General features: G+C 33.4%; 1 protein-coding gene across 3 annotated transcripts in view; it reads left to right on the forward strand.

The window, feature by feature from the left end:
• LOC108916011 (protein phosphatase PP2A 55 kDa regulatory subunit) overlaps positions 1 to 14602 on the forward strand; it is a 76821-nt gene that overhangs the window by 54357 nt on the left and 7862 nt on the right. Inside the window, exons 2-3 of one of the 3 annotated variants that reach the window (XM_018722191.1) lie at positions 8956 to 9133; positions 12084 to 13039. In XM_018722191.1, coding sequence (XP_018577707.1) covers positions 9058 to 9133; positions 12084 to 13039 — 1032 coding nt within the window. In that variant the 5' untranslated portion in view covers positions 8956 to 9057. Of the gene's footprint in view, positions 1 to 8955; positions 9134 to 10118; positions 10328 to 12083; positions 13040 to 14602 lie in introns of those variants that run through there. The other 2 variants (XM_018722190.1, XM_018722192.2) reach the window with 2 other exon arrangements.

Raw genomic sequence — 14602 nt, forward strand, 5'->3', positions numbered from 1 at the left:
GTGTAGTTAATGAAAATTTACATACTGTTACCTATATGTATTAGGTTTCCTTGATCCATCGATTTTCACCTATTATAGTTTGTTTGCTTATTATATTAAATTTATGTAAACATACAGCTTCTACAAATACAAATTCGATATACCGACTTTATTCTGTCCTAAAATTCATGTGCTAAAAGTTGGATTTGAAATCACATAAATAAAGATAAATGTTCTGTGAGTTTTATATAAAACTCTCAAGCCAGATATCTCGAGAACCAAACGAAATATCCAAATTAAAAAAAATGTAGATAAATGATTTAAATTCTGAGTGCAAATTACATTTCTCTTGGTAGTAAGGGCGACGCCGACGTCGCGACACAGATCTAAATGCAATTTTGTAATATAAATAATTTAGATATCTCCTGGTTTTTAAAATATCGGATTGGTGAGTTTTAAATGAAACCTGTATTGGTATATGCGGCAACTCTAAACATGTGCATTTCTAATACTAAGTATACATTTTCAGTATCTTTGAAACATTAAATGTAGCATTAAAAATATTGAACATATATTTAAAATTCCATGGTTCTTCCTGTTGTTACGCCATGGCCTGATCGCCACCAATTATAGACTTACAATGCGCTTCCTTACTCTTAGCAAGGAATCTTTGACTGTACTTATTGATCTTGGGTTAGGCTCCGTGAGGGCCTCGGATGCGGTAAAGGTTTTACTAAGTCGTCACTGAAGATGAACTGCGGAACGGAACATCTCGGAGGATTACCACTGTCTGATAGAGCGTTTCGGTACGATTATTCTGAATACCGATTTTTTTCATCCCGATACTCGATATTACAGCTTACGATACAATGCGATCTTATTCTGGCAATACCTATCGACGGTGAAGTGAACCTTAAAACTTGAGCTATACCTAGTTAAAAAGCATTATTTTAAATATAATTTTTTATACTCCGCGGTCGAAATTATAGAGAGTGACTCAAACATAATATAAAAACACTATTACCATAATGCGTATAAAATATAAAATGATTTTTATACTGTTCAATATTATTTATCTTTGTGCCGCTCGCTACGCACATCGATAGAATCTATAGTCGTCTATAGACTGAATTACACTGAACGTCGATCTATATTCTATCTCTGTCTTTTGCAGTTGGTAGGGAATAGGGAAATGCTTTTTAGTGGGTGTAAACGGACTTGATTTACCCGTCCTGAGAAACGTCATAGCATTTACATAATTAGAACTTCCCACGAAATACATAACTTCTGTTTTACTTCCACATTACCCCAACCTACGTAACACTAATGTATAATAAAATTTCATGTCTTCAAAATACGCATGTGAAAATAAATTTACTAATATAAGAACATTCTCACCATAATTTATCGAAGTTCAGTAGTATGTGCTATAGATTTCTTATATTTATAAAATCTTTGAAAAACATTCCTACACGATTCCATACATGTTATGCTTTATTGGCTGAAGAATAAATTAAATTTCAAATAAATAAGTAGAACTTGTTCTCGGAAGTTTCAAATAGTTACGGGTGAAAACATTTTAAAAATTTGTAAATTCTTATGATAAAGATAACCGAAAAACGTCAGATTTAATCCTTAAGCTCACGTTTTACAGGTAGGTAAAGATGGTCGTATCTCCTACACATTTCTTTAAATATTCTCGAATAAAAGTGTGTTTTATGTTTCTAATAACCTTTTCGAAAAACATTCCTATAATGTTTCTAAAAATACACAGTTATTTAATTATTTTTCCTACGTTGGCATTGATGGAATTTTCAATCAAAAAGTTATTTTTTTAAAAAGCTTTAAGTTGCTTAGATCACTGAGTTCAAAAGTGATGTCATAAACTTATATCATGTTTGATTTCTTATCCACAAAGTTAAGCACAAAAAATAAGTTACTTGCTCTATTATTGCATTTTGACAGTTAGTTGACAGCTTGTTGACAGCTGTAAGCTGATGACTACATAATTTTATATCATATTTATATTCACTTATCTAAAAAACTTGAAGTTATAAACAAAAAATAATTTTTTGACTTTATTACCGGACTTTGAAGAATTGTTGACAGCTAAATGACAGCTGCCGATAGTCGTTGTTATTGATTTGATATCGTCTTTGAACTTACCGAACTAAAAAAAAAGAAAGATAAAACATAAAAAAACAAGTTTTTGGCTTTATTATAGCACATTGACAGCTATTTGACCGCTGCCAACTGTCAATTTTGAAATTCTAACAACAGATCTGAATTCAGCAACCTCAAAAATATAAACCTAGATAATAAAAAAAATGAAATAGGCTATTTCAAAAGTCTATACACACTGCGCATATACATAAATCCGTGGAGGATATTCGGAGCTTTAAAACTCTGTACCGGCCAAACTATCCATTTTTGAGCTTTGTGGCCATTGAGACAATTGACCAGTATGATGAACTCTATCACATATCAAAAATTCAGCGAATTTGACCGGGACCCAATTTCCATAAGATTTGTGCGGGGTCCTTTGTAATGAGACATCCTTAGAACCTTCAGACTATTTCCTTTCAGTGATCTAAGTGATCTGTAATCGTTTTTGCCGGCAAAAAGATTCGGGGTTCTTTGTCTATTATATTGGATCCGCCATTTTGAATTTTAAATCTTCAATAGTAAATTTCTAACTGCACTCTCAAAAAACTCCAGACGTTACTTTATGTGAGATGTACTCGTTTTTATATGCGTTTTATTTCCGCCATATTGGATACGCAATTTTGAATTTCGTATTTCCGATGATAGATTTCTTTTGAAAGCCTCTTAACAGACGAACATTTTAAGACGCTCTACACCTAAATCGGTCAATTCAATTTTTGTGTAGGGTGATCGGTTTGACGTGAATTGTTCAAATTTTTTCCTCTTTATTATATTAGAGGTTTAAGTGAGACCAAATTATCTTCAATAATTATACTTTTGCATATCTTATTGCATCGATGCAATTGAACTCATCTGCAGAGACAGTACACAATGATTCTGACCAGGTACGTTATATCTATGTCCACTCGGCATCTTGTACATAATTGTTTTAAACATACCTAATATCGACGATTGGTCTTATGGTTTTGCTCGTTAAAAATTTACACGTCTTTTTATTTTACTTTTAAAAAGTTGAGACGAGAAGAATTTTGGTTGGGTTCTCCGTTCAATCGCGCCAACTTCCAGTGCCGCCATTGCGATGAATACCTACTGTCGGAAACCTTAAAAAAAACCGTATCCTTGTCTGCTTTGAAATCTGAAATAAAATCATTACTTTCGTCTACAGAATTGTCAGTTATCTTTCTTTTGTAAGATAAAATCATTATTATAGGTGATACAAGAAAAAACTCGAATAAATTCAGTTTTATCCACCCTTAATGCAGGTGAAACAATGTATATATATTTATGTAACATTAAAACTGTACCTACAATCTGCATATTCATATTTGATCAAAGTTAAAGTATAAAAAGTATATTTTCTGAAACTTTAAGCTGACTAATGAGCATCGTATTGCTTAAAGTGTACAGAGTGATCTAAATATTCAATACATTTATTTCTATACTGTTCAAACGTTTAAATGTGACAAATATTTTTTTCTACAAAACTGTTAAAAGTGGGCTTTTTAATTGTCATTTTTGATGTTAAAAATGTCATTTTTTGACACGCGTGTTAAAAGTAAGTTAAAAGTAACTTACTTTTAACACGCGTGTCAAAAAATGACATTTTTAACATCAAAAATGACAATTAAAAAGCCCACTTTTAACAGTTTTGTAGAAAAAATAGTGTATGATATACGTGTTAAAAGTGATTTTATTTTGTTCGTGAAGTTAAAAAACTCGCTACGCTCGTTTTTTAATCATCTTCACTCACAAAATAAAATCTTACTTTTAACACGTATATCACAAATAGCTATTATGTAAAATTAGAAACAATGTTTTGTAATATATACTCAGATAAGAGTTCATTAAGTGCATTAATAATAAGAGCGATTAAAAGGTAATTGCTTTAATATTGATCTTAAAATGATTAATATCAAAATTATTGCAGAAATCAAATTTAATTTGTATAGGTATTTGCTACTTTTACATACAATAAATAAATAACATAATTGTGAAAATGACGTTAAATTGTTATAATTAGTTTTGATAACAAAAACGTTAAATTAAAGTGTATCATTTGCGTTTTGAGATAAAATCAGCGGTGTGAAATTTCTCTTTAAATAAAAGTAAGTTATGAAAAATCCTATCTTGACTAGTCCTATACTAATCTATATACATTTTATTCTTATAATTCTTCAAAAACAGCCTTATTAAAACAACACGCCTGTCAAAACCCTACTACAAATTAATTGTGGAAATATGCTTAGAAATTAAGTTGTTTTGATGTTTTGTATCTTTTAAGAGTACTTATTTGACATCAGCATCACATTTGTATTCTAATTAGAAGTGTCACATTTAATTATCTTATAAATGTCAAATAAAAAGAAAATTCAACATGGTTTTAAGGTTAACGATTATTGCTACTGGAAAAATTGTATAAAATATGAATTTTCTTACGAAGTTAATTTATTGGAAATAAGGTAATTTCGCATGCAGAAGATGGCTTTTTTCGTGATGAGAATGATCCAAGTATAATACCTATTTCAAATTAGATCCAGCAGGAGTGAAATAAGGTAACTATTTCTCGCGGATAAAAATAAAAATTCCATAAGAATTTTCAAACAAAATATGAGGGTATAGAGGTTAAGCGCATTGTTATTAGCGGACCATAGTTGAAAATCAGAATATTCCAAAATTATGCACTTTACATTTATATGAATACCTACATGGATAGATTCAGCTTTTCAGTTTTTGAAAAATTAGTAACAATAACTGATTTCTGTCTAAAACCCTCGGTGTTGTCAAGGCTTAAAACTGTCATGGTTTTTGAAATTAAACCGCGCGTTTTCAAAAAAACCCAAAGGTATAGACCAGGCAATAAAGAGAAAAATATGTAGATTTTCGCGGCCCGGTCCGATTTGAATGCGGTTTTTTGCATTTTGTTCAGAAAGACCGTCGGAAAAAAGTCCCACTTTTTTTATTATCCGGAAGTGGCGGAAATGCATCGCGGGTGCATAAAGTGCATCTAGAAATGCATCGCATCCGAGAAACTTGCCAAAGTGCACGAAATACCGCAAAAATTGGTACTCGGGGGTTTTGGGGGGCGCAGAATTCGAATATGCATATATCCAGTCCACCCGACCCCCCGGGGGGCGACTTCTGTCCGCCTGGTGGGCGCGGGGGCGCGGGGGGCACATGGATTGCAAGGTTCTCCGAATGACTGGAAACGTGGATCACGGGGGTTTTCGCGGGTGCTGATTCCGAATTCGAGGGTGAAAAATATCCCCTGTGCTCGTGGAAGGGGGCACTGGGGGGGAGGGGTTGGGTATGAAATCTAAAGTTCCCGGAATGACTGGAAAAATGGATCTCGAGGGTTTTTGCCGGTGCTGATTCCGAATCTGACCCTGCCAAATGCGTCCGATGACTATTTTGGGGAAGGGCGTTAATCCTCTAAGAAGGATGAATATAAATTAATGGAAAATCATGGGACGAAACTCAATCTAAAAAGTTCGGTTGGAAAAAGGAAGGATAAGCCTGATAATTTTTTTAAATATATTTATTGTTCTAAAGTATAAAAGTATATTTATTGTTTTCAAATATATATTGTCTTAAAATATATTCAATGCACATTCCTTCTGTATTAATTGTCACACGGGCTCATTTATCAAACAACTATATAAACAACTATAAGTACCAAACAAAATTATCTTCCTCCTCTTCCTCTTCCTCGTTCTCTTCCTCCTCCTCCCCCTCCTAAGATTAATCGTTATTGTTCATTTTCTGTTACAGTTTTTCGAGTGATCTTAACTTCTTAACTTATACACTTAATTATATTGAAGTTTCTCGGACTCCTACTGCTCACTTTTTGCTCAAAATCATGTATGAAGGAATCAAATTATAGAACTGTACTCTACCAACTTTGAAATCTATATACAGGGTGTTTCTGAAATAAGTGCGTTCCTTTAAAAGCGTGATAGAGGGCATGAAAATGAAATTCTAGTAAGCATGGTCTAAAACATTACGTTTTAAATTGAAAAAAAATCACATGAAGGTTTAAACAAATTTAAAGCCGTCCCTGGTGCGTCAGCCAGAAAACATCTTTGATATCGAAGCTGCCGCGTGCCACAGTGCGAAACCGCTGATGGCGATTTTGACGGTTTAAACTTTGTGTTCGAAAATGTTACGGTAACGAACCGCATACAAAGACAAGTCTCATTTAAATTGTACTGACATTCTCCGTACATTCACACCATATCTGTTAGTTCTTGACCAGAAAACATTTTATACGCCGGCTAAGTAATGCTACAACAAACAAGTAAAGAACAGTACTGACCTACCATCAGATTTGCTTGATTGTAGAAGTCACGTGGAACGTCAGCCAATTAGAGAAGCGCTTCACGCATGTAGCGAGTCCAAAGCATTCTGGCAGCGCACATGCACAAGATGCACAGGGTCGGCTTACATTTATGGTTAATTTTCTTAATTAATTTTCTCGAAAACAGAAGCATTTAGACCATCAGTTGCTCAATAAAAGTTGCTCAATTTCGTGCCCTCTACCACCCTTTAATAAACTAGTTCTTCAGTAACTGATTAAAAATGCATGCGTTAGGCGGAGCCACAAAAAGTACACATCGACACAAATAAATTTGCGTTTCTAACTCAGGCAGAGATAAGATGTAGCCGAGGCGATTTCGGATAGAAACCTTTTCCTTGACATGTCTATACTCGGCGGCCGAAATTATAAAGAGTGACTAATACATAATATAAAAACACTATTACCATAATGCGTATAAAATATAAAATGATTTCTATACGGTTCAATATTATTTATCTTTGTGCCGCTCGCCATGCACATCGGTAGAATCTATAATCGTGTATAGACTGAGTTACACTGAACGTCGATCTATATTTTATCTCTGTCTTTTGCACTTGGTAGGGAATAGGGAAATGCTTTTAGTGGGTGTAAACGGACTTGATTTGCCCGACCTGAGAAACGTCATAGCATAAGCGTAGACGAGGGGTCTAATTCCATGGCTATAATAAATTTATAAATTAAAAAAACACAACTGGGACGTTTTAAAATGCTGTAATAATTAAAATTGATCAAAGTGCCGGTTATAGCAAACCGTAAAAAATATTAGATGTTATGTTTTATTATGTTTTTTCAATATTTTCTATATCTTGTTGCCTTTTACGCAGACACGCCAATGGATTTTCGTTCCCGACACGCTTCATCCCCCTTACTAGTCCAAGAGCTAGCGATGAATCACTATCTATAATTTTGGCCGTCGAGTATAGTGCGCATTTGTGGGCGGAGCTATCTTACGTTTTGGGTTCTAACTTTGAAACCACATATTTAAGTAAAATTTAGTAAAATGAGCAGCAACAACTAGAGTTTATTTTTTTAAAAGTCCAAAAGCTTTTGAATAGGTTGGTCATAGCTTACGATAAACAAGTTAAAGATTGAAAATAAATATTTACGTAATAATCAAAATGAGAAAATTTAAATATCACTTCGACAGGTGTTTCAAAGCAGCTGCCCGTAAACTTTTTTATTCTACGAACGTTTGTGCACTGGGAACATGAAATAACATTCCAAGATTGTTATGAATTTGATTACAGTTTTATGTTATTCACAGTTTTTCTAGTACAGAGCCTTCATAAATGTTTACAAGCCACGTAACCACCGAGCTTAGGCAACCCAACATTGCATAATTGGTACTGGTAACAAAAATTCCCTAGATCTTGGCGTCACCAATATTAATGACTCGCTTACAACGATCAATAATAAACCGTTACGACAACGCTCGAGATAATGCGATCGCTGATTGGTGGAATAGTATCTCGTGTAAAACTACACCAATCACAGTTGATCAAACAGAATGTTGCGTCTTAATGTGATCTTGATCTTATTGTTAATAATTTTTAATTTTACCGAAATTTAATTGCCAATCTGAAGGAAATAAAATTATGGTTCCAAACAAAATTACTGGTCACCTGGCTTGTAATCATTTATGAAAGCTCTGTATTTGCGAGTGTTAAATAAATGTGTTCTTTTGGACGACCCCACAAAAAAGTTAAATAGATTTAGGTAAGGCAACCTAGGTGTACATAAAATATACCTCGCCTTTACCCATCGAACACCAAAAGCTTGTTTTTGGCTCACCAAACACTGCAAATGTGGTGAGCACAATCGTGCATTTTGGACACTTGCTTAGCAAATTGTTAACTTGTTGCTCTTGGTTATTTCATAGTTAAACAAATAAAAAATCGTAAAAAATTAAATTCTGCTTGTTGCAAACTAATTGCTGACTAATTGTTAACTAATGAAGAGTACTTTCTTACGGAAAACATCTTTAAAGTGGTTTTACTAAATAATAGTTTCCCTTTGCATGTTATCAGTGTAAAATTATGAAAAAATGTGTGTTGGGCCCATTCGTTTCTGGATACTCTGTAATAAATCGGTTTAACATCAAATCATGAAATCTATAATACAGTCGTAGTACAGTAGGTACGTCTAATTGTTATCAAAATATAAAAGGTAAGTTCGAATCGAACCTGTAAATCTACTGGTATCCTTTTGGTTCCGGATATCTCCGTTAGGAAAAAATATAAGGAGTACTAGTATTATTTTGACATCTCCTATTCCGAGCGATTAGTTGCACCCGGTATTTTTACCATTGTTAGTTAAGAATTAAAGTATACCCTACACCTACATCACACCAAGTTGCTCTTTCCTGAAGCAAGTAGCAGTGGGAAAGGAAAAATACTTTTATTCTGTAGATCCATGGTAAAAAAAACTACCTATTTAAAAATTATATATTTTTTTAGGTCTTGGATATCTTCAATACGATTCGACACGCAGGCGTGATAGGCCTATGGGCCTCACCGGTAAGCGGCAAAAAGCCTGGGGGGAAGCTCGGACCCCCCGTGATGCGCCAGTCCGGATTTGGGAAATTAGGGGGATTCTTAAACACAGCCGTTTCGGCTACCAAGAAAACCGCTCCAGGTAAGCCACAACTTTCTTGAAAAATCTTGAGAGCATGTAAAACGACTTCGCAAACTGCTACAATTGTACATACTACCATTGAGTTTAAAAGTAAAAGAAGTTCCTTGGGCCATTATCATTAAAAAAAAAACCTTAATGAATCAAGGATCTAAAGCCAGTTCTCAAGATCGTATGATTTTTTTTCTAAATACTTATACGATTTTAAACACAATCTAATCATGAAGAGTATGAGAAAATAATTGGCACATTTTTCCCGTGCCAAAAAATGAAAAATTTCTACTCCATTGGTTTATTCAGATTTGTCATAATTAGGCTATATTTAAAACTTGCATTTCTAGCGAAATAAATCCTATGATTTTATTTAGAAATAACTAGAGTTAGTATGTTACATTTTGTGAAGTGTTTTGTAGCGGTAATGTTAAGATAAAAAAAGTAATAAATCGGAAATGATCCTTTTCTTGAAAACACCACTAGAAGTTACAAGCAGTGACTGAACACAAACAAAGAGTTACAAAGAGTTACAAAGAGAGAGTTAAAATACCTTGCATCTACAAATTGTAGGTATATGATGAATGTGCCAATTGAATTAGCAATGTTAATAACAATAACAATACTCGTAAATTTAATTTAAAGTACTGTAATTCTTTTCTGCTTCAAGTTCATTTAAAATTTAACAGAATTGTAACGGTAACAATTAACAAATTAAATAATTTAATCATAAAGATCTAAAAAAAAGTTAAATACGGATCTGCAGTCGTTCGCCGCGGCCATCTGCTGCCACCTTGCAGTTCTAAATCAAAACATAACCACCTTATTCTAATTCGTTCCTCAACCGTATCCGGTGAAGTCGCTGTAGTTACTGTCGTTGATCATTTTTTGTGGCCTGTGGTCTCTCTCATGACGCCGTGTTGATTGTTGTAAAGTGTACCTACGAAGTCACGTCCAAAGAATAGATTTTCTGTGAGATTAACGAAAAAATATTCACATGAAGTACCACGAAAGGACCTTAGTCAACGGGAAATCAGGCCACGACACACCGAAACGTTCGCGAATTTCGAATAGCCCGCTCGTGAACCGTGTTATGGCCGGTAAGTTGTGTTGCAACATCGCCGTTTCTCGCCAACCGTGACCCCGATGAGGGGATATGTGAATTTTACTTGTGCAAAACAACTGTTTAATTATAAATAATGGAAGGTAATTTTGTTATTTGATATGGTGCAAACGATCGCATATTCTGAGAAGCAGTGACAGTCTGTGTTTTTTTGTTGGTCAAAAAATACGCCACATTCCTATCAAGAACTTCATGTCATGCCCATGTCGCTAAAACTCGGAGGGAAACTTTCTCTATACTTACGAGTCATAAAATTCAACCTCAAACATTCTACCTGCTTTTATGTTCACAAAAAATTATTCTGGTTTGTTATTCTTTGAGCCAATATGAACGCCAAGTTCCTAATGGCAGATCTTTTTTTCTCTTATTCTCTGTCTGACATAGATGTGTACACTTGAAAACAAATATATGAATCAAGTTTTACTAACATTCGGAAACGTTTCTATTGCTTTATTTAACAAATCCTGCTCTAATTTGCATTCAACTTTTTTCTTTAAAATAGGTTAGGGTCGAGGTTAAAGCAGAAATTATAGCAGATACACCTACCTACTGTAACTTTTGTTAGTAACATGTTACTATTATTATCTGTTATTGAAATTACTACAGAAAGTCTATCTGGAACAAAAATGAACATCAAATTAATGTCACCTACCAAACCAAGTAAAAATAAACAGTAATTTAAAATTTCATTATAATATATTAATTTAACATAAGTTGTCTCTATGATTAGGTTTCTTTGTAACAGAATTTAACATTTATTTTGCTAAATTATACATTATCTCATGCAGATAATGGAAACAAATGTTTGAATTTCATTATCTCATGTTTTTGTTATGTATACAACTTTTCCCTTATTTCAAATAAAATTTTGCTTGTCTATATATTATAAAAAAGATGCATTTAGTTATTATGAAATCAAAGATAAACATGACAATTAATATTTATGAATTCATTTAGAGAATTTAAACAATATGTTAATATGTACCTACTTATATAACTTAAACCCACTTTTAAATCATAAGTCTAGAGTTAATTTCTGTTGTGTTATTTTTACATAACATATAACCTATAACATATAACATAACCTACATAGGTAGGTTATCACAACTGACTTTTTTTCAAACATCTTTCTAACACCACCCAAATTGAAAAATGGAGATGTAAAAGGCAATATAATAATTAAAAAATATATAATCTTTGCTGATTAAAATCCTTTACTTACATCAATATCATATCAATTTTGCTTGATTAAAGAAATCTATTAACATGAATAAATCCTTTTACCAAATATACTTATAATTAAAAAAAATCATTGAGTTTCAGACTAGATACCAAATAAATGCGAGTTAATACTTAATCATATTAATTATTTTAAACATATCCAAATAGCTTCAACTTCTTTGATCCATGTTTGTTTCAGGGAATTTATATGGTAGATCAAACTTAATTAACCTTGACTTATAAATTTGTGTATCTATTTGTATTGTTTTTTGCATTCATCATTTATATCATTCTATCTTATTTTAAATTGTGGCTTCAACATTAGCACCATATCATGATATTACTAATTAAATCTCACAAGATTTAATAAGCATGTAATTTAAACTGTTCTATATTCATGTGTGCTTTTTAACTCATTGCCTAAAATTCATACCCAATACGGAGAAGTGGAATTTATTTATTTAATTAGTTTATGTAAACTGTTAATAGAATATAGTTAATCATGCTACTCGGTTTTTGCTTAATGTGTATATAGTATAAAAATTGAGAGATAAATAAATTCCATAGCATAGTCGTGAACTTTTAAAAAATGGTAAAAAAATATATTTTTGTATCTAGGAAATGGAGACATTCAGTGGTGCTTTTCTCAAGTGAAAGGGACATTAGATGATGACGTAACTGAAGCAGATATTATATCATGTGTAGAGTTCAACCACGATGGCGAGCTGTTAGCAACTGGAGACAAGGGCGGACGTGTAGTTATTTTCCAACGTGATCCAATTTCCAAGACGGTACTTCCGCGACGTGGTGAATACAACGTGTATTCTACCTTCCAATCACACGAGCCAGAGTTTGACTACCTCAAGAGTTTAGAAATTGAAGAGAAAATAAATAAAATTCGATGGCTTAAGCGGAGAAATCCAGCCCATTTCCTGCTTTCGACAAACGATAAAACTATAAAATTGTGGAAGGTTTCCGAAAGAGACAAAAAGGTTGAAGGTTACAATACAAGATCCGAAAATGGTTCACTCATAGATCCTGCCAATGTTAGTGCGCTTAGAGTACCTTCAATAAAGCCCATGGAGTTAATGGTTGAAGCTTCCCCACGAAGAATATTCGCAAACGCACATACTTATCATATAAATTCCATATCGGTTAATTCGGACCAAGAAACTTATCTTTCTGCCGATGATCTGAGAATTAATCTGTGGCATCTTGAAATTACAGATCAGAGTTTTAATATTGTAGATATAAAACCTACGAATATGGAGGAGCTCACCGAGGTTATAACGGCAGCAGAATTTCATCCTGTAGAGTGCAACTTGTTTGTTTATAGTAGTAGTAAAGGGACAATTCGGTTATGCGATATGAGAGCTGCTGCTCTTTGTGATAGGCATGCCAAACTGTTTGAGGAGCCCGAAGATCCTACAAACCGAAGTTTTTTCTCAGAAATTATTTCCAGTATTTCCGATGTGAAGTTATCGAACAATGGCCGATATATGATTTCTAGAGACTATTTATCTGTCAAAGTTTGGGATTTACACATGGAGACTAAACCTATCGAAACTTATCCTGTGAGTATTATTAGCATGTTATTAACTGTTTGGTGAACGTAAAGGGTACCCCAAAATTCATGCAAGAAGTTATTTCGATAGAAAACAAAGGTTTTTAATTAAAAATTGTAAATTTTTTATTGCTTCAAGAAGTATACAGTATAGAGTTATTTATGGAATAGCATATGGGGTAAATCTTTCTTTTATCAAAATTTTCCATGAGTGTTTTGCATAAATGGGGTTGAATTTTGTTGATACAGCCTTTAATTTACTCCTTCAAAGCCGGTCATGGGCTTGTTGGCATTTCAAAAAACCTTAAAGAAAAAAGTCAAATGGCATCAAATTTGTGATCTGGGTGGCAAATTCTGATCACCAAAACTGGAAATTATATGATTAGGAAATGACTCGTACCATAATTAAATTTTTTCTCAGGTTGTATGGCATGTGGCACCATCTTATTGAAACCACATGTCATCTACATCCATATCTTGCAGCTTAGGCACGAAAAATGTGATTATCATGTTGCAATAGCGAGCACTATTAACTGTTATTACTTGATTAGCATTTTTGAAGAAGAATGATCCGATGATGCCTCCAGATCAAAATCTGCAGCAAACGGTGACACTTTGTGGATGCATTTGTTTCTCAACAATCAATCGTGGATTTTCTGAACCCCAAATGCCATGATTTTGTCAATTAATGAAACCAGCACAATAAAAATGAACCTTATCGCTGATGATTTTGTTCGGAAAATCTGCATCCACTTGTTCTATAATTCATTCAACGAAATCTACTCCGTTGAAGTTTGTAAGCATGAAGAATGAAATCTTTCGTAAGAATACACAGTAGAGAGCTTCTTGAAATGCCCAATTCTTAACCACAGTGCTGCTAATTGATCTGTCTTCAGTCTTCCTGAATTTTTGAATTAATCTATTATTTTTAAAATATTGTTGAACAATGTAAACGTATTGTTCTTTTGTGTAGCGTTCCATTTTTAATACCCTGAATTGTCAGCTGTCACAAGTGTCACACTGTTTTTTCTCTCGTTGGCAGCACTATACTACCAAACAAATGGTGCAAAATTCAAATCTTGCTTCAATTTTGGGACTCCCGATATAACATTGTACTTTTTCAAAAAGTAGTTATAAAAATATCTATATTACAAAATGATACAGCCGAGGGGGAAACCACTGCCTAAAATTTGTTTATTAAAATAATAGAAAATGAGTAAACGGGAATGTGAGGTAGCGTGTGTCGTATGTGCAACATAAACAATTGTTTTAATACTTAAATGTTACTCTAACTTGTACAGGGTGGGCAAATAAGCGAGGTAAGCGGCTGTATCTCAGAAACTAATGATCGTAGAGAGCTACGGTAAAAAATTTTATAGGTAAAGTGGGCAAGGGAAAATGCTGGAAATTATTTTCAAGTTTCCAAGATGGCCGCCAGTGGGCGTTTCCACCATATTGAATTACATAAAGTTACGTTTCTCACGATTTTCCCCAATGAATGTAACAAAAAAGTATTTGCGTTTTAATGTTAACTTAAAGTCGAACATTTTTTGTAAAAACAATTTTTCTCTAT

Source organism: Anoplophora glabripennis, unplaced genomic scaffold (genome assembly GCF_000390285.2).
Source record: "Anoplophora glabripennis isolate ALB-LARVAE unplaced genomic scaffold, Agla_2.0 scaffold1208, whole genome shotgun sequence".
NCBI classification, from domain to species: Eukaryota; Metazoa; Arthropoda; class Insecta; order Coleoptera; family Cerambycidae; genus Anoplophora; species Anoplophora glabripennis.